General features: G+C 42.4%; 1 protein-coding gene across 2 annotated transcripts in view; it reads left to right on the forward strand.

Moving 5' to 3' along the window:
• LOC132155324 (tensin-3-like) overlaps positions 1-27,489 on the forward strand; it is a 40,703-nt gene that overhangs the window by 12,184 nt on the left and 1,030 nt on the right. For both annotated transcript variants that reach the window (XM_059564213.1, XM_059564212.1), the window contains 16 exons: positions 97-223; positions 379-444; positions 536-637; positions 13,019-13,732; positions 14,181-14,420; positions 14,752-14,873; positions 15,116-15,233; positions 15,494-15,568; positions 21,232-21,325; positions 22,933-23,342; positions 25,130-25,258; positions 26,233-26,328; positions 26,409-26,486; positions 26,806-26,883; positions 26,960-27,128; positions 27,385-27,453. In XM_059564213.1, coding sequence (XP_059420196.1) covers positions 97-223; positions 379-444; positions 536-637; positions 13,019-13,732; positions 14,181-14,420; positions 14,752-14,873; positions 15,116-15,233; positions 15,494-15,568; positions 21,232-21,325; positions 22,933-23,342; positions 25,130-25,258; positions 26,233-26,328; positions 26,409-26,486; positions 26,806-26,883; positions 26,960-27,128; positions 27,385-27,453 — 2,687 coding nt within the window. The remainder of the gene's footprint in view (positions 1-96; positions 224-378; positions 445-535; positions 638-13,018; positions 13,733-14,180; positions 14,421-14,751; positions 14,874-15,115; positions 15,234-15,493; positions 15,569-21,231; positions 21,326-22,932; positions 23,343-25,129; positions 25,259-26,232; positions 26,329-26,408; positions 26,487-26,805; positions 26,884-26,959; positions 27,129-27,384; positions 27,454-27,489) is intronic.

Below are 27,489 nucleotides of genomic sequence, written 5' to 3' on the forward strand. Positions count from 1 at the left end.
AGCACATCTGCATCCCGTTCGTACATGCCTTCATCTCAGTGAAGAAAACTGTGCTTTTATCACCATTGCGTACAGTATTTTGTCTTCTGTCTGCAGGTGAAATGCTTCCATAAAAGCAGCCTATCTGAGCGAGACGATATATTCAGAGTTCAGTTCCACACGGGTGCTGTTCAGGCCTACAGCCTCGTGTTTCAGAAAGACGACATGGAGCACGCTAACAAAGGTCAGCCAAGGGTCATCTGATCACTACAGACACAACGACTCGTTCAGGAGCCATGAGTTTACTTGGAATTAAAATGTAGAAAGTGAATGAATTTTCTTTGTACGTTTCCTCCAAACAGCATCTGATGTGTTGATATTCTGATGTTTCTATTTCAGATGCCAGATTTCCAGATTATGGGAAAGTGGAGTTAGTGTTCTCTGATGGCCCAGAAAGAATTGCAGGTGGGTGTTTCTGAACTGTTGTCAGGTCATGCTGAAGTTTCTCCACATGTCATGTCCTTAGCTGTTATCCATCATCGTGTTGTTCACTCAGGTTCAGAGCGCTGGCAGAATGGTCCAGATGTAACAGTCGATTACATGAGCACAGATTCACTCTCTAAATGGAACTCTTACCAGAACATCTGCAGCGCAGAAGGTAGGAAAATATATGAATGCTTATTTATAAAAGGAAGGACATGTGCTAGAGATTATATGATGCACACTCAAATCACCTCAAAGATATGCTAACGTTTGCTGTTTGTTTATCAGTTACACATTCTGATGTTGTATTGTATATTAATCTGTCATCAAAATACCAAAGACAAACAAAAAAAATATATATATTAATTGTTTTATGGTGTAGTGTGTACACCAGAGTCGTACTTGGGGTATTGTATTGTATGTATCCTATTTTGAATACACACAACTGTAAGTTCTGGCTCAGTATCTAAGAGTGCTGATATAACCATCTGACAGGATTTTACAGTGATTTCTCTGCAGGTTACAGTATTAGACCAGTAGGTGGTGACTGACAAATGACCGTGAGTGAGTCATTGAATAATTTACTCAACTGATTCATTCAAAAGTAGGATCTTTGGTGACCTCCGATGTGCTTCCTTACTTATTTAAATATATATTGAACATACTTGTCCGTTGATCTGTAATATAAAAGCAATATCATATGAGCAATAGTGCATTATAGTAACTTGAGTTTAGATTACCTGTTGAGTAGAAACTTAAACATTTTGCCGTTAGGGTTGAACATTTTGGCGTTGAAACCCAACAAAACAAATGCTTAAACTCAAATGGATACCTGGACAATTTTCAATTTGGTTTCTGACTGCATCACAGCACAAAGACAGCGTTCATTAAGATAATAAATTATATTTGCTTAAATTCTGATTCTGGCAAAATACCAGTGCTGGTGCATCTAGCTCTCAGTGCTGTGTTTGACACTGGCGATCATAACATACTACTAGAGAGACTGGAAAACTGGGTCAGGCTTTCTGGGATGGTACTCAAATGGTTCAGGTCATACTTAGAAGGGAGAGGCTATTATGTGAGTCTAGGAGAGTATAAGTCTGAGTGGACGTCCATGACATGCGGAGTCCCACAAGGCTCAATTCTTGCACCGCTCTTGTTTAGCCGGTATATGCTCCCACTAAGTCAAATAATGAGAAAGAACCAAATTGCCACAGCTCACTGATGATACCCAGATTTACCTAGCCTTATCTCCAAATGACTACAGCCCCATTGACTCCCTCTGCCAATGCATTGATGAAATTAATAGTTGGATGTGCCAGAACTTTCTTCAGTTAAACAAGGAAAAAACTGAAGTCATTGCATTTGGAAACAAAGATGAAGTTTTCAAGGTGAATGCATACCTTAACTCTAGGGGTCAAACAACTAAAAATCAAGTCAGGAATCTTGGTGTGATTCTGGAGACAGACCTTAGTTTCAGTAGTCATGTCAAAGCAGTAACTAAATCAGCATACTATCATTTAAAAATCATTGCAAGAATTAGAGGTTTTGTTTCTAGTAAAGACTTTGAGAAACTTGTTCATGCCTTCATCACCAGCAGGGTGGACTATTGTAATGGGCTCCTCACCGGCCTTCCCAAAAAAGACCATTAGACAGCTGCAGCTCATCCAGAACGCTGCTGCCAGGATTCTGACTAGAACCAGAAAATCTGAGCATATCTCACACAGGGGTGCACATTTCATCTAACAGTTTGGGGGGACAATAAACACAAAATTTCTCAAGAGCAATTTTTCAAGGGGACACAAATAATCCATCTAAAATTACTTGTAAGGATAGGATAGGTATAAACAGAGGAAAGCTGTACTACAATTAGTGCAGCAATAAAACCGTGCCAAATTAGATCACGTCAAGCTGTTGTGGTCACGCCGTGACAGCACTCGTGTCGGTTGTTGACATTACTATCCATCACAGTTTTGCCAAGTCTGTGGTTTTCATGTGGAATTTGGCTTCTTTTTCACTCTTGCCGCAGACTGTTTTTCATGTCTATGCTGTGGGTTGAAGTAACCCCAATAATGTGTATTTTAGTTCCAGAAACTCGGGGGACCCCTCTCGAAACGCAGTTAGTTTGGGCTAGTTTTGAGTAGCAATTGGGCGGGGTTTTTTGTGAAACACTTGGCAACCCTTTCGATCAAGCAGGTATCATTATTATTACTAACATGGTGGACTCTTTGAAACTACATTGGCATCATGTATTAAAGATAAAATAATCACTTAATTCGATGTTTAAGTGAATAAAATTGCAGACAGCCTTACTGGAGTTCCATAACTATTCTCTCTGCATCTCTCTCACAGGACTTGTGTGTGTGTAGGTGACGTAAAATAGCAAAGCAGGCATTTGGACCAAAGCACTGTCAGGCAATGGAGGGGAGACTAACAATCGTTCTATACTTAAAATGCATTCTTGCCCCGTTTGTGTTGTTTTACTACTTACACAATTATTTAAAGTATAAAACATTGTTATTTACAATAGACAGCGTTGTTTTTAATCATAATTTTAGGGGGGACAGCCCTCAGATGGGGGGGGTCCTGTCCACCCATACACCCCGGGATTTACGCCTTTGATCACACCAGTCCTCAGGTCCTTATAGTGGCTTCCAGTTACAATTAGGATTGATTTTAAAGTACTTTAACTCGTTCATAGGTCAGTCAATGACTTAGGACCGAAATACATTGCAGATATGTTCACTGAATATAAACCTAACAGAACACTCAGATCATTAGGATCGAGTCAGATAGAAATACCAAGGGTTCACACAAAACAAGGGAAATCTGATTATTATACCGCCTGGAGTTGGCTGTGCATTTATTGAATGGGCACTGTGTGATGTCCGAACTGTATTTTATTAAGTGCTCTGTATTATATGCAACCCAAATTGATTGCACTGCTTTGAATTCATTTTAAATCAATTTTTTTATAATTTTCAAAGTTTTAAAATTCTTGTTTTATTTTTGGGATTTTTTAAAAATGATTATTTTACTTTCTTTTATGTAAAGCACTTTGAATTACCATTGTGTATGAAATGTGTTATATAAATAAACTTCCCTTGCCTTGCCTTACAGTAGCCATACCCCAAACTCCTCAGCCTGCTACAGTGGCCATGCCCCAAATTCAGCCTGCTACAGTAGACACGCCCCCAAACTCAGTCTGTTACAGTGGCCACAGCCCCATAATCAGCCTTTTACAGTGGCCATGCCCCAAACTCAGCCTTTTAAAGTAGCCATGCCCCAAACTCAGCTTGTTACAGTGGTTTTGCCCCAAACTCAGCCAGTTACAGTGGTTTTTCCCCAAACTCAGTCTGTTACACTGGCCACAGCCCCATAATCAGCCTTTTAATGTAGCCATGCCCCAAACCCAGTCTGTTACAGTGGCTTTGCCCCAAACTCAGCCTTTTAAAAGTATCCATGCCCCAAACTCAGCCTGTTGCAGTGGCCATGCCCCAAACTCAGCCTGTTGCAGTGGCCATGCCCCAAACTCAGTCTGTTACAGTGGTTTTTCCCCAAACTCAGTCTGTTACAGTGGCCACAGCCCCATAATCAGCCTTTTACAGTGGCCATGCCCCAAACTCAGCCTTTTAATGTAGCCATGCCCCAAACCCAGTCTGTTACGGTGGCTTTGCCCCAAACTCAGCCTGTTACAGTGGTTTTGCCCCAAACTCAGCCTGTTACAGTGGTTTTGCACCAAACTCAGTCTGTTACAGTGGCTTTTCCCCAAACTCAGCCTGTTACAGTGGCTTTGCCCCAAACTCAGCCTGTTACAGTGGTTTTGCCCCAAACTCAGCCTGTTACAGTGGTTTTGCACCAAACTCAGTCTGTTACAGTGGCCATGCCCCAAACTCAGCCTGTTACAGTGGTTTTGCCCCAAACTCAGTCTGTTACAGTGGCCATGCCCCAAACTCAGCCTGTTACAGTGGTTTTGCCCCAAACTCAGCCTGTTACAGTGGTTTTGCCCCAAACTCAGCCTGTTACAGTGGCTTTGCCCCAAACTCAGCCTTTTAAAGTAGCCATGCCCCAAACTCAGCCTGTTACAGTGGCTTTGCCCCAAACTCAGCCTTTTAAAGTAGCCATGCCCCAAACTCAGCCTGTTACAGTGGTTTTGCCCCAAACTCAGCCTGTTACAGTGGCCATGCCCCAAACTCAGCCTGTTACAGTGGTATTGCCCCAAACTCAGCCTGTTACAGTGGCCATGCCCCAAACTCAGCCTGTTACAGTGGCCATGCCCCAAACTCAGCCTGTTACAGTGGTTTTGCCCCAAGCTCAGCCTGTTACAGTGGCCATGCCCCAAACTCAGCCTCTTACAGTGGCCATGCCCCAAACTCAGCCTGTTACAGTGGTTTTGCCCCAAACTCAGCCTGTTACAGTGTCCATGCCCCAAACTCAGCCTGTTACAGTGGCCATGCCCCAAACTCAGTCTGTTACAGTGGCTATGCCCCAAACTCAGCCTGTTACAGTGGCCATGCCCCAAACTCAGCCTGTTACAGTGGTTTTGCCCCAAACTCAGCCTGTTACTGTGGCCATGTCCCAAACTCAGCCTGTTACAGTGGTTTTGCCCCAAACTCAGTCTGTTACAGTGGCCATGCCCCAAACTCAGCCTGTTACAGTGGTTTTGCCCCAAACTCAGCCTGTTACAGTGGCTTTGCCCCAAACTCAGCCTGTTACAGTGGCCATGCCCCAAACTCAGCCTGTTACAGTGGTTTTGCCCCAAACTCAGTCTGTTACAGTGGCCATGCCCCAAACTCATCCTGTTACAGTGGTTTTGCCCCAAACTCAGCCTGTTACTGTGGCCATGTCCCAAACTCAGCCTGTTACAGTGGTTTTGCCCCAAACTCAGTCTGTTACAGTGGCCATGCCCCAAACTCAGCCTGTTACAGTGGCCATGCCCCAAACTCAGCCTGTTACAGTGGTTTTGCCCCAAACTCAGCCTGTTACAGTGGTTTTGCCCCAAACTCAGCCTGTTACAGTGGCCATGCCCCAAACTCAGCCTGTTACAGTGGTTTTGCCCCAAACTCAGCCTGTTACAGTGGCTTTGCCCCAAACTCAGTCTGTTACAGTGGTTTTGCCCCAAACTCAGCCTGTTACAGTGGCTATGCCCCAAACTCACATTATTGAGAGAAAAACATGCAGATAAGTTGTATTTTATTATTACATTCAAAAAAATATATTACACCAGACCATATCAATGTATATTAGTCTCCTAATAACCCCTTTGGTCCTTTTAGGCAAGGCAAGGCAAGTTTATTTATATAGCACATTTCGTACACAATATTAATTCAAAGTGCTTAACATAAAAGAAAGTAAAATAATCATGAAGAAAAAATAATAACAAAAATAAAAACAAGCAATTTTAAAACATTTAAAAAAGAATTTAAAACAGTTAAAAATATAAAATGATTTTACATAAAATACAGTGAATACGTAAAATATATTGCAATCAGTTCGGACATTGCACAGTGCTCATTCGATAAATGCACAGCTAAACAGATGAGTTTTGAGTCTAGATTTAAATGTGAATAGTGTTTTAGCACATCTGATCTCTTCTGGAAGCTGATTCCAACTGCGGGCAGCATAGTAACTAAAGGAGGACTCCCCTTGTTTTGTGTGAACCCTTGGTATTTCTAACTGACTCGATCCTAATGATCTGAGTGCTCTGTTAGGCTTATATTCAGTGAGCATATCTGCAATATATTTCGGTCCTAGGTCATTTAGGGACTTATATACGAGTAAAAGTACTTTAAAATCAATCCTAAATGTAACTGGAAGCCAGGGTAAGGACCTGAGGACTGGTGTGATATGCTCAGATTTTCTGGTTCTAGTCAGAATCCTGGCAGCAGCGTTCTGGATGAGCTGCAGCTGTCTAATGGCGCTTTTCCATTACCAGTACCAGCTCGACTCGGCTCGGCTCGGCTCGCTTTTCGCTCCGTTTTCCATTGCAGATAGTACCTCCACAATAGTACCTGGTTGTCATAGCGACACTGCAGGAAACTGCCGTGACGTAATCTTCTACGCGACACACACCCGCTACCCACACACACAGGACAATGGAGGAAATCGAGTGCATGTTGTTTTTGATCCTCGGGATATATTGGATATATCACGCAATCTCTGGCCAAACTTTTTAAAAATGGCGGGGTTATTCTGGATACTATCTGGATACTATTCCTAGCGCGTGTAATGATGACGCAGGGAATAGTGACGATTCTCTCTGACCAATCAGCAGTCTGCTGTGTTTTCACGTCACATTATAGTATTGCCTCAGCTCGCCTCAGCTCGCTTGGAACCTCGCCGGAGGTGGTACGAAAAAAAGTACCTGGAAGCCGGTACAGGTACAACTTTTACACAGTGGAAAACCAAACAGAGCCGAGTCGAGGCGAGCTGGTACTGTGTAGTGGAAAAGCGCCATAATGGTCTTTTTGGGAAGGCCGGTGAGGAGCCCATTACAATAGTCTACCCTGCTGGTGATAAAGGCATGAACTAGTTTCTCCAAGTCTTGGCAGGAAACAAAACATCTAATTCTTGCAATGTTTTTAGATGATAGTATGCTGATTTAGTTACTGCTTTGACATGACTACTGAAACTAAGGTCTGTCTCCAGAATCACACCAAGATTCCTGACTTGATTTTTAGTTGTTTGACCCCTAGAGTTAAGGTATGCATTCACCTTGAACACTTCATCTTTGTTTCCAAATGCAATGACTTCAGTTTTTTCCTTGTTTAACTGAAGAAAGTTCTGGCGCATCCAACTATTAATTTCACCAATACATTGGCAGAGGGAGCATAGGTAAACTTCCTTCAGATTTATGATATATCCCATAGTGCATGTGCTGTCTAATCTTGTTGTAAAAGGTTTGTTGTTTTGCATAGTTGGGCAACTTTCAGTCTGTCTTTTTCTGTACTGTGGCTTTGCTGTTTTACACACACACACACACACACACACACACACACACACACACACACACACACACACACACACTAAAACCACCCTGTGAGTCCAGGCATCTTTTTCTGACTGCGGTGAGCCTCAAGGCAGGACTTCATATGCACTGCAGAATTCACACCCTTCTCGATCTCACAAACACAGGAATAGTCTGGCCAAAACACAGGTCCCCCACATCTGTTTTGCGTAAAATGTATTCATGGAAACAAGTTCCAGCACCTTTAATGAAGAGGGTTTGATCAAGCACAAAAAGACATCTCATTCTGAAGAGCATTCCTGCGGCAGACTTCAGGCCTTGTATTCACATGCAAACGCTGAAGTGACTCAAAGCTCACAGAAATTCAACATCTCTGAACCATCACTGTCTGTAGGCAGTCCACAGCTTACGATGATACCATGAAGGATTAGTTTGATTTTAGCGCTGATTCCTCAGGCTATTATTGCTCATAGCTGGTACAAGTGATTTGAACAAACCACTAGATCTAGAGTGAAACTCCAGCATGTAGTTTGTCCCACTTGTGTTGAACAGAACCAGAAGCACATCTACAGACCAGAAGATCAGGTTCCTGTTTCACAAAAGAAAAGAAGAAACACCCAGAAACCAGCTAGAACTTCTTAGCAACCACATTGCACTGCCCTGGCAACCATTCACAACAACTGAACCTCATTTTGAAGCAACCATACAGATGACTTCTTAATTTGGGCTGCTATTGGAGTACAGCCAGTTTGAGCACTGTATCAGATAAAGCACTTCTGTTTATTGATCCAGTGACTGGAGGATCAGCAGTGTTCTTCGTGTGGGTTTGTCAGAGTGGTGTTAGTTTAGCTGATCTTGTTGACTCACACAGTTGTGATGCTGAGGCTTTGGCAGGAAGACGAATGGAATTGTAATTATAATGTTTTGTTCATGCTGGCTAATTCTGGCTGCTTTTGATGACAAATCATAAGACAAACACCATACGCCTCTTTCAAGGCACGTCTAAAAGCGCAGCATACTAAGCCTGACTGAACATGCTGAGATGATTTGGTTTAGCAATTAAACCAAATGGAAAGGTGGAATGGAAAGGTTCCATAGGTTCTTTGTGATCATGACCACAAAGAGTAATGTTGATTTATCCAGTTAATCTGAGACAAGAGTCCAAGTTTTAAGAATCGCTACAGCTTTTACAGAAGTGCTTTAATGTAATCAAATGCCTCACATTCCTGCTTTTAAACCCTCGAGTTGCTGATCTTGCTTCAGCTGTCATGTTCAAGGTTTTCTGTTAATGAAGGTTCGAGCTGAACCCGGGCCGTTCCTGCAGCTCTGAGCATCTGTTTCTGTGTGTTTCTGCTGAGAGAGAGTGTAGTAGGATGTGAGCATCTGTTAATTGAAGGCCTGGATGATGTGTTTAGTTACTTTTATCTTCAGATTGAAGAGCTCTTCTAGCTGTGTTTTACAGACCCTTCATGTGAAGTCTAATTCATGAACCAGTCACTGTTTTCAACTGATCCTTTTCAGTAATTCACTGTACTGTAAAGGATAACTTTCTTCAGTAAAATAACAATTAAGACAGTTATCACACACTGTAAAAAAATAAAATATTACATTTATGGTAAAATTTTTTGCCATATATTCACTGTAAAAATAAAGTGAGTGTTTAATTCCAGGACAGCAGGATAGCTAAAAATAACTTAAAGGCCGTGTTGCAGGGTTAATTTTTAAATGAATTTGTGCAATTTGCTTGTTGGTAATAAACATTTAATCTGTTATCCATTGTATTTTATGTTGTTGGGTATAACAAAACAGAATATAATACGAAAAAGTAGGTATTTTACAACGATTCTCCTTTCCCCCACAATGCATTGCGTTAAGTCACCTTCGGGAGAATTTACCAAAGCCCGCCTTGAGAGCATTGAGAGTGACTAGAGAGACGAGTAGTAGACGAGAGTATTCAGATAGCGCAGATTATAGATAAATACATAGATAGATAGATAGATAGATAGAACACAGCGACACACACGCGGCTACGTTTGCAACAACATTTTCAACGGAGAAAGAGATAAACGCATAAAAATGCCCATATAGCTAGCATGATGCCTTCTATTTCTAGATGAGAAAGACAAAGTTTACCAGTTCTACGACACCATGACAAAGGTTACTGGTACTTATCTGAAGTAACGTCATGATCACTGCCACTCTCTACTCATTCTGCTTGCACCATGCATTTAATTGGCTTTGACAGCCATCAGTTATTCCTCATTTGCCCTCTCACGTCTGGCAGGTTCGAAATTACACAGCTGCAGGTCATCATACATGTTGGCTCTTGCCACCTCTTCCTCATCCCAGTCAGTCGCTATAGTTCTGATGCTAGACTGAGGCTACCTTTCCTCCACTTCTCCCCAACGTGACGTCATCACCGAATTGCGTAACAAAACAGTTAATACCAAAAAAAAAAAAAAAAGGTCTTTAAGACCATTTTTGAGACATTTTAAAAATGATATACATATCTTTAGTGATTTATGTACCCATTATTTGACAGTGGTGGTTAACCTGCAACATGGCCTTTAAAACCATATACACTCACTGGCCACTTTATTAGGGAAACCTGGCTAATACCAGGTTTGACCCCCTTTTTGACCCCTCTTGACCCAGAACTGCATTCATTTTTCATGGAATAGATTCAACAAGGTGTTTATAAACATTCCTCAGAGATTTTGGTCCATCTTAAAATGATAACATCACGCAGTTGCTGCAGATTTGTCGGCTGCACATCCATGATGCTAGTCTCCCGTTCCACCACATCCCAAAGCTGCTCTGTTGGATTGAGATCTGGTGACTGTGGAGGCCATTTGATTAAAGTGAACTCATTGTCACATTCAAGAAACCAGTCTGAGATGATTTGAGCTTTGTGACATGGTGCATTATCCTGCTGGAAGTAGCCATCAGAAGACGGGTACACTGTAGTCATAAAGGGATGGACATGGTCAGCAACAATACTCAGATAGGCCGTGGCTTTAAATGATGATCAATTGGTTCTAAGGTGCCCAAAGTGTGCCAATAAAATATCCCCCACACCATTACACCACCAGCAGCCTTTAGCTAGACAATCTGAGCCTGTGCAAATTGTGGACCATTCTCTGTAAACCCTAGAGCTGATTAGCAATTTTTGTTACCCAGCAACTGAACAGGTGGCCGGTGAGTGTATATCATTAGTGATTTTAATTTAACTGTTTTAAAGCACCGTTATTACAGTGTATAGAGGAACTACGAGAGAAACTAATGTAATAACGTTAGAATTGTCCACTGAAAAACACTCCAACATTAAACTGAATGTAAGGGAGTGTGCTTCCCTCCCTGGTATTATAAACAACATGCATTCTATGATGCACTTTATATATAATCTAATAATGAAGGCATAGCAATAGTGGTAGAGATAGCAAACTATGAGCTCCTGGAGTCTCTATATGAACTGTGCGTCTCAGTCTGACTGTATTTAGTATTTTGGCTGCTCCTCATCTTCCCTTTGGAGGAGGGCCGCAGTATCAGATGACTGGTCCTCAGCTCCGCCCCTCTCCTCTCATGCTCCGCCCCCTGTGTTTACATTCCAAACACCATATATGGAAGAAGAGCCCCACCCCTGGGTCTCAGTGAACTAACTCAGCTTCATCAGCTCAGGAGGAAAACCAGCAGAGATGAACATCATTACTGAAGCAGAAACACACACTGATCACTGTGTCTGTTCAGTCAGGAGATATGAAAGGTTTGATGGATAAAGTGTGATGTGGTGAATATCTGTAGACTGGATCAGTTTTCATCATCTTCCTGCTGTTTGCAGGTAGTAGACGCTCAACATCAACTTTTCCAGCAGTGCTGGTTCTGGAAATATTTTTTCTATACATTTTTAACATAGGGTTTTTAAAAAATCTATATTTATTTTATAATTTTTATAAGTCATGAACTGAACCAAATGGCCACAAGTAGGACAGCATCATGTCTAATGTAATTTTTCACAGTTAATTCCACTGTGAATTAAACAGTTATTATAACAATACGTAACGATACAAAATAATAAATGAAATGATACAATGTGTACTAAAACAGGTGTGTCTTTAAAGGTTTGTAAATTAAATTTAATTATAAATTATAAATTATATTAGTTTTTACTTCTGAAACTGACTGTAGTGCTCTATAGGAGCTGAGCCTGGATGAACGAGGAGCGTGTGCTGCCACAACGTGTGTGACCATGAGAAACTCTGTCTTTAAGACTGTGAACCTCACTGAAATCACTAGACACAGATAACTAGCATCACTACTGCTGTAAGACAGATGTTCACCACTGGAGAAAGCTCAAAGGTCTTGTCATCGCTGAAGCTGAATAAACAGACTATCTTATATGATTAAACCGTTAGATGTTGCTGTAAATACTACACTCTTAGCTGACAGTTATTGCAGGGTTATTATAATTAGCTAAAATTAAGTACAAAAGTAACTAAAACTTAAAAAATATATAGACTTATTTTAAAAAGCACAATAACTAATAAAATAAAATAATACAATTACCATAAATTCAACTAAAATTAAAGTGACAACAGAAAATATAAAAATTAGGGGCCCTATAATACATCTGGCGTGTTTGCTCGTTTCAGTCCGGCGCCACGTCGTTTAATTAATTAGCAAATGCATTTGTGCGCCCATGGGCGTGCTGGTCTAAAACAGAGGTGTGTTCAGGCGCATTGATATTTTAAGGAACTGAAAATAGACAGCGCCATAGACCAGCTCAAAGCTGGTCTAAAGTCTGGCGCAATGTTTTTCTTTGTTATTTAAAGAGCGTGTTAGTATAGGTGGGTCCACAACGAGCATACACGCTGCTTATTAAACACAGGGACGCACAGCAGCACACAAACATGGCAAATATTAAAAATTAAAGGATTGCAATGCATAAGACTTTTTTTTAGGCTAATTAAATATAAAAATGCCTACATGTCATAATGGATAGTCATCACATGTATCAGAATTAGGCTATCTATTTGCTCGCACACGAACAGCTCTGTTTCATCTCGGAGACCCGTTCTGTCTTTGCGCTTGCCAAATTCCACCGTGTAAATAGCAAATCCGTCATGGCACGAGCACAACTGGCTCTTAAAGGGAATGGAAGATGAGACTCTGATTGGTTTATTGCACGTTACGCCCAAATAACACCCATTACTCATTAAGAGAATAGGGACAACCCGTTTAGACCATGCGTCCGGGCGCGCCAACCTTTTTTCCGTCATTAAAATACCAATAGTGGATTTGGACACGCCCTGAGTGCACCTGCGCCGTGCGCTTTACACTTTGTGTTTAGATCGTTAAAATAGGGCCCTAAGTGTTTTTCAAAATATTAGCAAACATATTACTAGCACATCAATGTTACTAAAATCACATTCTGTTGTGAGGCGCTGTGTGGTGTAGCCTGGAAGATTACATGACCAAATGTAGTTACACTTTAATTCAGCACTGGATGTCATGCAGATTGAATGTACTGTTGATTTGGTGGATTGGAGCTGCTTCATCACAGTGTGTCACGTTCATCTCTCCTCTCTCCAGCGCCTCCTCTCACTCCTCCTGCTCTCCTGCTGGACAGATGCTCGGTGAAGAGGAGCGCCACACTCTCCAGAGCCCAGCAGAGCACCTCCTCCAGCCCTGACCACACGCTGTCGGCCAGCACCGACTCAGGCCTGTCCAGTGCCTCGCTGCGCACTGACTGCTGGCACAAAACCCTGCAGCCCAGCCAGCAGGAGCGCGTGGAGCTCAAGCGGATGCTCAGCGGCTTCGGTCTGGACGAGACGAGCCGAGGCTGCGCTGCGATGGAGCCGCCTGTGAGCCCTGCTCCGGTCCATCTGAACGGACGCTTGAGGCCAAAAGAGCGCGAGACCGACATCCTGGATGACGAAGTGCTGGCCTCACGGCACGACCTGCACAGCGTGGACAGTCTGGGCACGCTCTCCTCGTCCTGTCACAAGAGCAGCCAGAACTCGCTGCTGTCCGACGGCTTCGGGAGCCCCAGCCGCGCAGACGATCCTCAGATGCATGCAGCAGCCGTGGACGAGTTCGAGCGCAGAGCCGGCTTCACTCAGAGGAGCACCTCGCTGCCCGTCGGCTCTCCCAGACACGTGTTCCAGCACGCCGGATACTCCACGCAGACCTGGGTCCATCAGCAGCAGCTGGTCGCCGCTCAGCAGTACCTGTACCTGCCAGAGGAGGACAACGCAGAGGAGCGCTTCCACAGACACACGCACGAGCTGCTGCCTAAAGCCACCGGTGAGCAGCATGAACTACTCTGATCTGTCACTGCCACACTGATTGGGTTCTCTCAAATCATATTAAAGCAATAGTTTTAAAAATGTGCTGAAAATGCGCTCATCCTCAGTCCATCCCAGATCAGGATGAGTTTGTTTCTTCATCAGGTTTGTAGAAATGTAGCACTGCATCAGTGTCTCAACAATGGATGCTCTGCAGTGAATGGATGCCGTCAGAATGAGAGTCCAAACAGCTGATAAAACACCACAATAATCCACAGCACTCCAAAACATAAATTAGCAATAATATTAAAGAAACATTTTTATTTTAAGATAATAATAAAACATTTTGTTTTTTCAGTGTTTCATTACTAGTAATTTGAATTGGCTGAATGCACTGAAAATAAATACTAAATATAAAGCTAACAATAAAACAATAAACTGTTATACGTTGGTTTCTGGTGTTTCAGTGCAGAACAGCTGTCCATCGAGTCCCATGATCTCCCAAAGCCAAAACACAGACAAGAAACACGACGAGGAGTTCAGCTCTCTGACGCTGGACATCGATAACTCCATCCATCAGCTCAACCAGCTCATCCTTGACCTGGACCCCACCTTCGTGCCCATTTCCACCAAACCCAGCTCGTCCAGCCGAGCCGGTGGAGCAGACAGCAGCGGAAGCCCACAGACAGACGGGACTCAACAGAGGGGTGAGATCAGCTTACACCAGCACTCCTCAAATAATGACAGAGCTTTCCTGCAGTAATAATACATCCTGACAGAAAAGTGACACAAATTTAACATAATGCATTACTTTTAAAAATAACTTCCCCAACATGGAGCATGAATCTATGATACGGTGTAGAATACAGGTCTGTCTCTGGTTCAGTGATGTGAGGAGAACAGTGTGCAGTGAGACTGATCTGTGTGTGTGTGTGTGTGTGTGTGTGTGTGTGTGTGTGTGTGTGTGTGTGTGTGTGTGTGTGTGTGTGTGTGTGTGTGTGTGTGTGTGTGTGTGTGTACGTGTTCTTGTCTCAACAGAGAACAGATTCATAATGAGCCCAAAGACAGACCTCTCTGGAGCACGAAGACAACCGGCCTGGACACTGAACCTGATCACTACAGATGGAGACACACTGACCACTGCTGCACCACACACACAGGTGACACACACACACACTGTCACCAAACACTTCTTATTCACTGCACACACAGACACAATCAATAAAAACTTTATTCCAGCTTTTAGAGTGTTGCTAGTTTTCTCCAGTGACTGTGTGTGTGTGTGTGTGTGTGTGTGTGTGTGTGTGTGTGTGTGTGTGTGTGTGTGTTTGTGTGTGTGTGTGTGTGTGTGTGTGTGTGTGTGTGTGTGTGTGTGTGTGTGTGTGTGTGTGTGTGTGTGCAGCATGCAGCGGTGTTCAGAGCAGACGGTGTGCAGTACTCCTCTCACAGTTCACTGGACACAGGAAGTGATGTGATGCCCTCAACACCAGCCTTCCCCATCTCACCACACACTCCATATGGTAACACACACACATATACATACAAGGACACTAGTTGAGCCCTTCCTTGTCAAGCAGTTCATTAATTGTTAGTATTTTGGTTAAGTTCAACACTTCAGCCATGAATCAAGAGTATCATCAGTATTCAGGTTTAAATGATGTAAAGATTCTTCATGAGTATCTGCATACATCCACACTTCACCTGCTGTGTGTGTGTGTGTGTGTGTGTGTGTGTGTGTGTGTGTGTGTGTGTGTGTGTGTGTGTTGATCTCTGTCTCCAGTGAAGAGCATGATGGGTTATTCACCGTTCAGACAGACTCTGTCTCCTTCATTTGGATCTTGTAGAGCTGAACACGGTAAATCACTCCATTTACTCACTTCTGACATCTTTATGCTAATTTATTTTTTTCAAACAATCTTGATATAGTTGTTACACTTGCAAGTGGCATCTATAGTGTGTGTTTACTTGTTGTTACGACTGGAAGGAGGGGAGGAAGCAAGTGCGAGTTAAAGAAGATATTTAAAGATAAGTCAGACAAACAAATAACAAATAACTCCTCCTGGAGTTCCCAGACGGGCCTACCTGTCGATTGTAATCATCAATCAGGGAGTGATCCAGTATGTCCCTAGCAGGTACCCAACTCCTCTCCTCCAGACCGTAACCCTACCAGTCCACCAAGTACTGGATTCCTCATCCCCTCCGCCTCGAGTCCAGAATATGGTTAACCGAATAGGTGGGTTCCCCATCTACGAGTCGCGGCGGTGGGGGAACCGGGGTGGGCGGGTTAATTTGTGAATAAAACACGGGCTTAATCTTGGATCCATGGAAGGCGGGATGAATCCTCCTGTACGCCGGAGGTAGTTTGAGGCAGACTGTCACCGGACTAATGATCTTGGTGACAGGGAATGGGCCAATAAATTTGGGAGCTAATTTATTAAAACAGAGCGGAATGTTGTTAGTAGAAAGCCACACTTTTTTTACCCACGATGTATACAGGAGGCTTAGACCGGTGGCGATCGGCCTTGGCCTTGGTGCGCGACCTCATCTGGAGCGCCCTCGAGTCTCGCGGGCTCTGGTCCAGGTGCGGTGGCACCTCTGGACAAAAGCATGAGCGGAGGGGACCGCGACTTCAGATTCCAGACTAGGAAAAATAGGTGGCTGGTAACCTATGCTACACTCAAATGGGAAGAGGCCCGTGGCTGACACTAGTAGCGAGTTATGAGCGTACTCAACCATAGAGAGTTGTTGGCTTCTCTCTAAATCTTGGTTGGCTCGCTCAGACTGGCCATTCCTCTGTGGGTGATAACCCGAAGACAGACTAACCATCGCTCCTAATAATTTACAAAACCCTCTCCAAAATTTGGAAAAACAAAATTGGGATCCCCTGTCAGAAATCACGTCTACCGGGAGGTCATGTAACCGAAAGACATGATCAATTACAGTGACTGCTGTTTCCTTGGCTGAAGGTAATTTGGGCAAGGGAATAAAAATATGCCACCTTCGAGAATCGGTCCACTATGGTCAAAACGACCATTATGCCATTAGAGGGCGGGAGGGCGGTAACAAAATCTAGAGCGATGTGGGACCAGGGTCTCAAAGGGACAGACAGCGGTTGAAGAAAACCATCTGGAGGTTGGTTAGACGACTTACCACTGGTGCAAAATGGGCAGGCCAAAACAAAATCATGAATGTCACGAGCCATAAGTGGCCACCAGAATCGTTGTTTTACTAAGCACTTGGTGCAGCTTATCCCTGGATGACAAGTGACATTGGAGCAGTGACCCCACTGAATAACGTCCTTTGATTCGACCTCCCATATGAGTGATGAGATGACTATGCTCTCAGGTAAAATACACTCTGGAGTCACCGGGCATTCGGAAGGATCAAAAAGACGTGACAAAGCAGCACGGGACTTACTGACTCACTTCCTTCAGGTCCAGGTACTCCGCGGGCACATTTAACAGAACTGCAGCCTCCTTCTGGAAGACAGAAAGAGACGCAGCAGGACAAGCAGAAACCAGACAAGACTCATGACAACGTTCACTCCACCAGGTGATGGTGATGGAACCCCAATCCACTCGTGGGTTGTGTTGGACCAGCTAGGGGTGACCCAACACGATGGGTACAACAGGGGAGTCCATGAGGAGGAGGGGAAGGGTTTCGGTGTGGTTGCCGGGGTGAGGAGAGTTATGGGTCCTGTAGTGTGGGTGATGTGAGGCAGTTCCTGGCCATTGAGTGCGCTGACTGTAATCTGATGTGAAAGGGGAGTGATCGGAAGTCTTGGGTGATGTGCAAGGGTAGTGTCTATGAAGTTACCTTTGGCTCCTGAGTCCAGAAGGGCGTGACAGGTGTGAGTGTTGTTGGCCCACCTCAGTTTCACCGGAAGGAGAGTTGATGATGTAGAGGACTTCCCGGCGGAGATCCCACCCGATAGTATCTTCAACTGGGCTGACTCCTTTACCGGACAGGCAAGTAGAAGATGTCCAGAGCCACCGCAGTAAAGGCATAGTCCTCGGGACCTCCGCCTCTCTCTTCTCCCGGGTCACTTGTTTACGTGACAATTAAATGCATGAATTTAGCAGATGTTTTTATCCAGAGCAACTCGAGAAAAAAGAGACACGAAGCCCAGTTTACTCACATGCTTTAACCTCACATCAGGTCTTGTGCACAACTGACAGAACACTAAATGTGCTGAAAAACACAGCAAGATGAAACTTGGCAAAATATAACAGAAAAAAAAACATTTCTTGTAATGTGAAAGATTTGGATTAGTTGCCATAGAAACGCTTATTTAATAATTAATAAAACTGGATTAAAGTGTGTAAAAATGTGAAGTGTGTCACCAAATGTAACTCCAGACATTTCAAACAATCTTCCCAAACACAGCCTGTCTGCCAGATTAGCTCCACCCCCAGACTCACCTCATTGTCTGAGCAGATTGTGATGAATTAGTGACAGACAGATTGAGCGGCTGTGGTTTCAGTGTTCACACGCCTCACAGTCATTATTTGTCATGTGAATATATGCAGAAGTGAGAGTTCAATTCAATTCAAGTTTATTTGTATAGCGCTTTTTACAATACAAATCGTTACAAAGCAACTTTACAGAAAATTATGTTTCCACAATATTTATTAGCAGAGGTGGAAAGAGTACAAAAATATTCTACTCAAGTAAAAGTACCATTACATTAATGAAATTTTACTTAAGTACAAGTAAAAGTACCAGTCTAAAAAATCCACTCAAGTAAAAGTAAAAAGTAGCTCATTTAAAATTTACTCAGAGTAAAAATTACTTAGTTACATTTTAACAGTGGGAGGGAGTCAAAAATGGGACAGGCCAAGGGTATCAAACTCAGTTCCTGGAGGGCCACAGTCCTGCACAGTTTAGATATAACCCTAATTAAACACACCTGATCCAGCTAATCTAATCATTTAGGTTTATTTGAAAACTACATGATATGTGTGCTGGAGCAGGGTTAGAACTAAACTCTGCAGGGCTACGGCCCTCCAGGAACTGAGTTTGACACCCCTGGGATAGGTCTATTAATCTCAAACTAGTTGTTTTTAATTAAAGGAATCAGTTATTTAGAATAATAAAACATTTGGGCTGTTACCAGGCAAATCAGTATCAACAAACTCATCTTTTAATGCAGAGGAAATGCAGAAGCTTCATCGGACGTGACATTTAGATGTATTACACTGTTTAGTGCAGGACAAGAATGCATTTAACCTGCAGTTACAAATGCATGAATAATGTTTTGATATGCCAGACATAAAATGTTGAATACTCATTTGAAATTATAAAAACTTAATTATAAAAAAAAAAAAATCAAAAGATACTTTAAATGTGAAATTAAAATGGCCAGTATGTGTTAGCAAGTCACTGTTAATAAGTGAGTCATTGTGATTGAACCGAATCATTTAAACGGTTGATTCATTCAGAAACGAAACACTGTCATGTTGCTCAGAGATGCAAAATTTTGCTTTGGTGGCTGTGTTTGGAATAAATTTTTGTTGTAGAAATAGAGCAAAAACAATGGCAATATGGTGTCTAAAACGCAAGTCTCTTAGTTTACTGTCCTGTTGTAAAAAAAAAAAAAAAAAAAAAAAAAAAAAATATATATATATATCAGTGGCGGCTGCTGGTCTTTCAAAGAGGGGAAGCTCATTTTCGGCCTACATTATAACCCTCTGATGGTCTTCATTTGTAATGACACTCGGGGTCTTTTTGACCCCAGACAATACCATTTCATTTTGTAATAGTAAAATATTTAAATTTTTTACAAATATAATTTTACTCTGTTCATTTATGTTTTTACTAAACTTTGTACAGTTTTTGGAGGATTTAAATCTTTTACATTTCTATAAATAAATAAATATTTATTTAAATAGGCTTTTTTTTTTTTACAAAAAAAGAAAAAAGCATTTCAGGTAAAATTCACTTCATAAAAGACCCAGATTTCTAACTTTCATACATGGGGATACCATGGATAATTTTATAAGGTTTAATGTAAGATTTTTGCCCATTTTTGGGGAAATTCAGTTTAAAAATTGTAATAAATCACTTTAACCACTAGATGGCTATAGTGTGTGTGTGTGTGTGTGTGTGTGTGTGTGTGTGTGTGTGCGCGCGCGCACATTTTCAATCTGTCTTAGTTACCAATTTACTTTTGTGGTGGTTCTGCATTTTACAAATATCAAGAAATATTGCCGCAGTTTGTCTTTCGAATACACTTGAGAAATCCGCGATCATGGGACTGAGCGTGAAACAGCTTCGCCGACTTCTTATGGTGCAGACCGCTGTCAGTCAAAAGGAGATCGACAGATCCTCCAATCATCACGCGGAAGCCCAGTCTTCATTCACCTCCAGAGACGCTGAGCGTCCGTGGGCGGGACATAATCGCAGCATTTATCCAATGACCGTCTAGCTTCGGAGCACTGAAAAAAACTGTTCAAAGCAGCCCCATCGAAGTCAATGGACGCTCGGCTTCAACAGGGAAATGCACTGTGACGCTACGGGAATGTATGAGAAGAAAATCGAGTCAGCCGACATGTAGCTGATTAACACAATACATAATACACAATAGTACATATTTGACCGTTGGGTTTTTTTTTTTTACATTAGAGGGGAAGCTGAGCTTCCCTTGCAGTCTTAAAGAAATCCCCACTGATCTATATATATATATATATATATATATATATATATATATATATATATGTGTGTGTGTGTGTGTGTGTGTGTGTGTGTGTGATTATGATTTTTAGAGGAAAAGACAGCATTCTTTGTGTGATTTTGATTCTAAATGATTTTGATTGATTTCATTCTAAATGCATTTCAACAGACTGAATCACACAGTGAAAGAACACTCTAAATGCGCGCGTACATCATTAAAACAACAATTATGATATTATCGCAGACAATATATATCGCACACTCCGCACCAGTCTTTTTGGCTAATTTGTGCAAAACCTCTTGCTAAAATGTCAAAGCATCATTTTAACCACCAATGCAATGACGCAATTATTTAGCTCACCTCTATATGCTTACGTGGGGTTGATGTCTTGTCGAGATTTTATAAACTGCTAGTTTGGTCTCCCTAGGCAAGCACAGCATACACAGCATAATAGAGCATACATATGGCCAGGGGTTCACTTCATTTCCTTGAGTTCAACTTCAGAATATGACGGGGTTTCGTTTTCAGCGGTGTCTGCACCACTAACGCCTGTTTTGTCCGTCTGCATCTGTCTTGTGATTTTAGCGCCAGTTTGCCCTCCTGCCCATTATTTACTGACTTTTTTTTTTACTCAGTAATTAATGTGTTTTAAAATGTAGCGAAGTACAATACTTCAAACAAAATATACTTAAGTAAAAGTAAAATTACAGATTAAAAAAAATACTTAAAAAAGTAGAAGTACACAAAAAAGCTACTCAATTACAGTAACGCGAGTAAATGTAATTCGTTACTTTCCACCTCTGTTTATTAGTAGTGAGAGTGTCATGTTCATGTTGTTATTTCAGAAATGAGAGAGACTGCAGGATTCATGGGAGCTTCAGATGAGGGTTTCCAGCATCACAGACCATACGCCGCTGGAGTTACTGCCTTCTCTGACCGGTACAGCTGCATTCATTCATTCCGAACACCACAGAGAGCAGTATTCATGGGACGCGGGGCCAGGTTTAGCAGAAAGACAGGCTGAAGACAGATTTCCCCAGATGAAGTCCTGACCTGTCTGCTCTGTTCTACACTGGCTGTTCTCAGGGTCACTGGATACTCTGGTCTCATACTATGTTCCCATGCTACGATTAATATATTGGAATACTACTTCAAAATTAAATGTTTACATGTTGCATCTGCAAGGTTTCATTTTAGTGAAATAAAATTTAAAAGGTCCTACTAACCTCCTTCAAATTATGCTAGTTATTGCTAGTGACAGCAGTCAAGTAATATTTACTTCTACAGCACTTTATACAGTACAGATCATGTCAAGGCAGCTTCATGGTCAAAAACAGGTAAATAACAGTGCTAATGTTGTAAAATCAATCAATAATGAACCAAACTTAGTTTCAGCTGTAAAGTAGCTCTACTGGGGACAATAGAGTCATTGTTCAGATCAGGTCAGTTATGATTCAGTTCATTTCGATAACTGTGTCAACTTTATAATGTTAAAGTAGTAGCTCACTGAGGAACTTAACTATTTGTAAATAAGTTGGCAGAACTTTTAAATGACTTTAAAGAGCAGGTCATATGGTTTTTCGCAAAATATATCATTTGCAGTTTATAACATTTGTTTCTGACACACATTGTTTTCGAAAAGACCAATCACAACAGACTTGGCCAGTAGACCAATCAGAGCATAGTGGGCTCATGGAAGGGAGGGGTTTAGAGACCTCATGCTCAGAACGGCTTTGAATGAATCGCTTTGAATCAAATATTGCATGTGTATTCTGAGAAAATCACAAGGTTTTCTGAACTTAGATGCATTTAAACCTGATGTAGTGGACTCCAACTCCAATATTAGGACACTTTAAAATATCATATGACCTGCTCTTTAAGGTAAAAAAATTACCTTTAATAATTAATAATTAATAATTAATTAATAACAAAATTGCAAAAATTGTAAGATGATCATATTTCTTAAATTTCACTGGTTAAAATATCATTGAAATCTCACTTATTGTGTATGAATATGAATATTTTAATATACATTGTTATGTTGCCTATATTAAAACCCTAAGTGGTTCATCAAAAATTACACTACGACAAACAATAAATAGTACTAAATTGCTACTAGACAAAGGCACCGTTGTTATTTTGAAAAAAATAAAAATACTACTCATAAAAATGTCATAATTTGTATATCACTTTATACGCACCCACGTGCGTACCTACAGACAGAACACATGATACGCATGTGCATGATGTCACGCTTTCACAAATACACGTGTTTGTAGTTTACTGTAATTTATATTGTTTTTCAAAGTTTGTGTTTCAGGCCCCCAACACATCATTGTCGTGTAAATGAATGAGTTTTCTGTTTTTAGTTGAAAATGAGTGCAAAGATTATGACTGCACCTCAGGAAACATGTTAACTAATCTAAAAATGCATTTCATGAGCCTGTCAGATCAGATTTTGATTCTGATTAAATATGATGTGAAAGTGATGTGAGGTTTTTTGGGTTGTAAATGGTGACAGTATTGTGTTGTTTGTTGTTGAGTAGGTCTGCAGACTGTGTGAGCTTCGCCCCATCCTCGGTCCCGTCCTCTGTCCCATCTCTGCCCGCTCCGAACGCCCACAGCTCTCCTCTCAGCGGACAGAGAGCCCGAGTCCTGCAGCAGACTTTTGAGGAAACGTTCAGCCTCGGCCCGACGCTGGAGGGACTGGATTACCAGCAGAATGTCCTGCTGGCATCAGATGGCGAGCACTCGCAGGGTTCAGCGTCTCCCAGCGGTTTCTCCAGTCCTCACAGCGGGAGCTCCCTGAGCATCCCCTTCCCCAGCGTCCTGCCGGAGCTGCAAAGCAGAGCAAACAACGCCTCATCTGACCTGCTGTCCAGCAAACAGCTGACGGTCAAGTTTGTCCAGGACACCTCGAAATACTGGTATAAGCCAGACATCGCACGGGACCAAGGTATGGGTCTGATCGCCTGATGACACGAGCTGTGTTTGACCTTTTCCTTTCTCTTCTCTCTCTCTTCCTCCTGTCCACTCTCAGAGACAGACGTTTCCAAACTAATCCTGTCCAATCATCCTACTACTTGTCCACTTGATCCGATCCCCACTCACCTCGTTCAAGTGATTTCTTCTTCAGTCATACCTTCGATTACTCACATTATCAACTCCTCTATTCACTCTGGAACATTTCCCTCAGCATTTAAGGAGGTTCGAGTAAGCCCACTGCTTAAGAAACCATCTCTAAATCCAGTGCATCTAGAAAACTACAGACCAGTATCCCTTCTTCCATTCATTGCAAAGACACTTGAGGGAGTTGTGTTCAACCAGCTCTCTATGTTCCTTGTACAGAACAACCTCCTGGACAGCAACCAATCTGGCTTCAAAAGTGGCCACTCAACTGAGACTGCTCTGCTCTCCGTTACTGAAGCCCTGCGACTAGCAAGAGCAGCTTCAAAATCCTCAGTACTCGTCTTACTGGACCTGTCTGCTGCTTTTGACACTGTTAATCACCAGATTCTCCTGTCCACCCTCAGAAAGATGGGCATCTCTGGAACAGCACTCCTGTGGGTTAAGTCCTACCTCTCTGACAGATCCTTCAGTGTGTCTTGGAGGGGTGATGTTTCAAAGTCACACCACCTTGCTACTGGGGTTCCTCAAGGCTCAGTACTTGGACCACTTCTCTTCTCCATCTACATGACATCATTAGGATCTGTCATTCAGAAGCATGGCTTTTCTTATCACTGCTACACTGATGGCACCCAACTCTACTTCTCATTCCAGCCAGATGACCCGACGGTAGCTGCTCGCATTTCAGCCTGTCTGAGTGACATCTCTAGCTGGATGAATGACCATCACCTTCAGCTTAACCTTACGAAGACAGAACTCCTGGTGACTCCAGCTAACCCATTGCTTCATCACAACTTCTCTATACAGCTGGGCTCATCAACCATTACTCCTTTGAGGACAGCCAGAAACCTAGGAGTTGTGATGGATCATCAGTTAAGCTTCACAGACCACAATGCTACAACGACCCGGTCCTGCAGGTTTGCCTTATACAACATTAGGAAGATTAGACCCTTCCTGTCAGAGCAAGCCACCCAACTTCTTGTCCACGCTCTTGTTCTCTCCAGACTGGACTATTGTAATGCTCTCCCGGCTCTTCCTGCATGTACTGTCAAGCCTCTGCAGTTGATCCAGAATGCAGCAGCGAGGGTTGTCTTCAATGAGCCAAAAAAAGCTCACGTTACTCCTCTTCTCATCAGGTTACACTGGCTACCAGCAGCCGCTCGCATCAAATTCAAGGTACTGATGCTTGCCTACAAGACGACCACTGGCACGGCACCAACTTACCTAAACCCACTGGTTAAATCTTATGTGCCCTCCAGAAGTTTGCGCTCTGCAAGTGAACGACGCCTTGTGGTGCCATCCCAAAGAGGTTCATAATCATTCTAATGGACCTCCCAATCTCAATTCGTACAGCTGAGTCTTTACTCATTAAAAAAAAAAACATCTAAAGACTCTTGACCAACTAATACTGGCACTTACCTTTTCTTGTCTATACTATTCTTGGACAAAAAAACATAGCTACAGTTTCTGTGCTAGACTAACTGAGACATGTCATGGCACTTGTATACTGTTGTTGTTCTCTTGTTGGTCTGATTGCTTCTATTGTTCTCATTTGACGCTTTGGGTAAAGGCGTCTGTTAATGGTTAAATCTAAATGTCTTCTCTCTTCTCATGCAGCTATCACTGTGCTGAAGGATAAAGAGCCTGGCTCGTTCATCGTCCGGGACAGTCACTCCTTCAGAGGCGCGTATGGACTGGCCATGAAAGTGACCACACCGCCAGCATCAGCACTGCAGAGCAGGAGAGGTGAGAGGAGCCCAGGACTGTCCTCGACATGACCAGCTCTGACATACAGTACACATGTGAAACCCATCATGTGTGATCGTCTCATAAGATACTGCTGTTATAAAGCAGATACTCACACACACACAAAAAGCTTTCCCTGCTAAGGAAAGAGAGATGAAGTGAGGGCTGGACAATGGGCTTTTATTAATGGTAAAAATTAAACCAAAGCAATCACAAACAGGAAGGCACAAACAAGGCACCACACAGCCAATCAAGGCATGTATAGCAATACAGGTTGATAACACATACCACAATGACATCTAACATATAAACAACAGACCAGCACAGGACCGCAGACACAAGGAGAATAAGTAGAGAAACAAACAAGGATGGTAATGAGGGAGACACAGGTGAAGCAAATGAAACAATGAGGTAACGAGAAGGACAGAGTCAGACAACACAGACAGGAGAACACATGGCTCCAGTTACAAACAAGCCATGTGCTCAACTAACACAGCGCCCTCTGGTGGACATCAGAAGCACATCCGCTGAATACCCTGACAAAAATAAACAATGTCCTTTCTATTCAAAAATGTGTCATTTAAAAAAAAAGTATTTTTAATAATAATGAAGTTGCAGTCTAGTTCATTTTAAATATATTAATTTTAAAAGTAATATCAAATAACACTACAGTTAAAATAAGTGCTTTACGAGCTTTAGTGTGTTAATCAACACATCAAAATAAAATTACTTATTAAAAAAAAAAAAATTAAGCACACTTGTTTTTTATAGTAGCATTGTGCTGATGGAGGAGTAAGCGTCCGCTGTAATGACATACTCCAGATACGTGTGTGAAACCGAACTATGTGTCTGTGGTAATTCCTCCAGAAGAAAGTGAGGAGGCTTCTGAAACCTGAGCTCAGGGTGGATAGCTGATCAGTGTTATAGAAGGCATTTTTGATGTGTGTGTGTGTGTGTGTGTGTGTGTGTGTCAGGAGTGGATCTGTCCAGTGAGCTGGTGAGGCACTTCCTGATCGAGTGCTCGTCGCGGGGCGTCCGGCTCAAGGGATGCCCTAACGAACCCTACTTTGGTAAGTTCATCAGACCTGTGACTGACTCTGCTGCTGTGTGAACAGCTCACTCATACTGTGTGTGTGTGTGTGTGTTTCAGGCAGTCTGAGCGCTCTGGTCTGTCAGCACTCCATCACTCCTCTGGCTCTTCCCTGTAAACTCATCATCCCTGACAGAGGTGTTCATCTAATGTGACTAATGTGCAACTACCAAAAATCAGTTCTGTTGAGCGATAATGAAGCGTAAATTACATTAATATTGTGCAGTAAGACTGTATTCAACATTGAAAATAATCAGAAATGTTTCTTGAGCAGTACATCATCATATCATGTGACACTGAATACTGGAGGAAAGATGCTGAAAATACAACTTTGATCACAGAAATAAATTACACTTTAACACAGATTCACACAGAAAACAGCTGTTATTTTAAATTGTGATAATATTTCACTGCTGTTACTGTATTTGACTGTATCTGTGATCAACCTTCTCCTCAGATCCTCTAGAGGACTCTGTCAGCACATCCTCACAGTCCATCACCAACTCTGCAGCAGAGCTCCTCAAACAGGGAGCAGGTGCGTGCACTCATGATTCCTGAGCCGTGATCAGTCTACGATTCATCTCATAATCTCACAATCCCCTGTTTCTCAGCCTGTAACGTGTGGTTCCTGGGTTCGGTGGAGATGGAGTCTCTGACGGGGTTTCAGGCGGTGCAGAAGGCCACTGATGAGGTCCTGAGCATCCACTCGCTCCCGTCCTCCACCGTAGTGCACTTCAAAGTGTCCTCGCAGGGAATCACACTCACCGACAACCAGAGAAAGTGAGGCCTGTGACAGATACACATCTGATCCATTCATGAGTTCACGGGGAACTGAACCCTTTCTCTGAATGCAGGGCTGTGAAACACACTTACAAATCATATTTAAATGAAAAGTAACTGAATAAAATCATTGATTAAAAGTCCACTAACATACTTAATTTTACATCGTACTTACTGTAAGTATGAAATAAATATCATGAACTTGTTCATGTTTGTGAAGCAGATGAAACTAACACACACACACTGTCTCACACAGACTGTTCTTCAGAAGACACTACGCCGCTAACACAGTCATATTCTGTGCCCTGGACCCGCAGGACAGGAAGTGAGTTCATCTGCTCTGTCACTTCCAGTCAGCTCA

Source organism: Carassius carassius, chromosome 12, assembly GCF_963082965.1.
Source record: "Carassius carassius chromosome 12, fCarCar2.1, whole genome shotgun sequence".
In the NCBI taxonomy this organism is placed as follows: domain Eukaryota; kingdom Metazoa; phylum Chordata; class Actinopteri; order Cypriniformes; family Cyprinidae; genus Carassius; species Carassius carassius.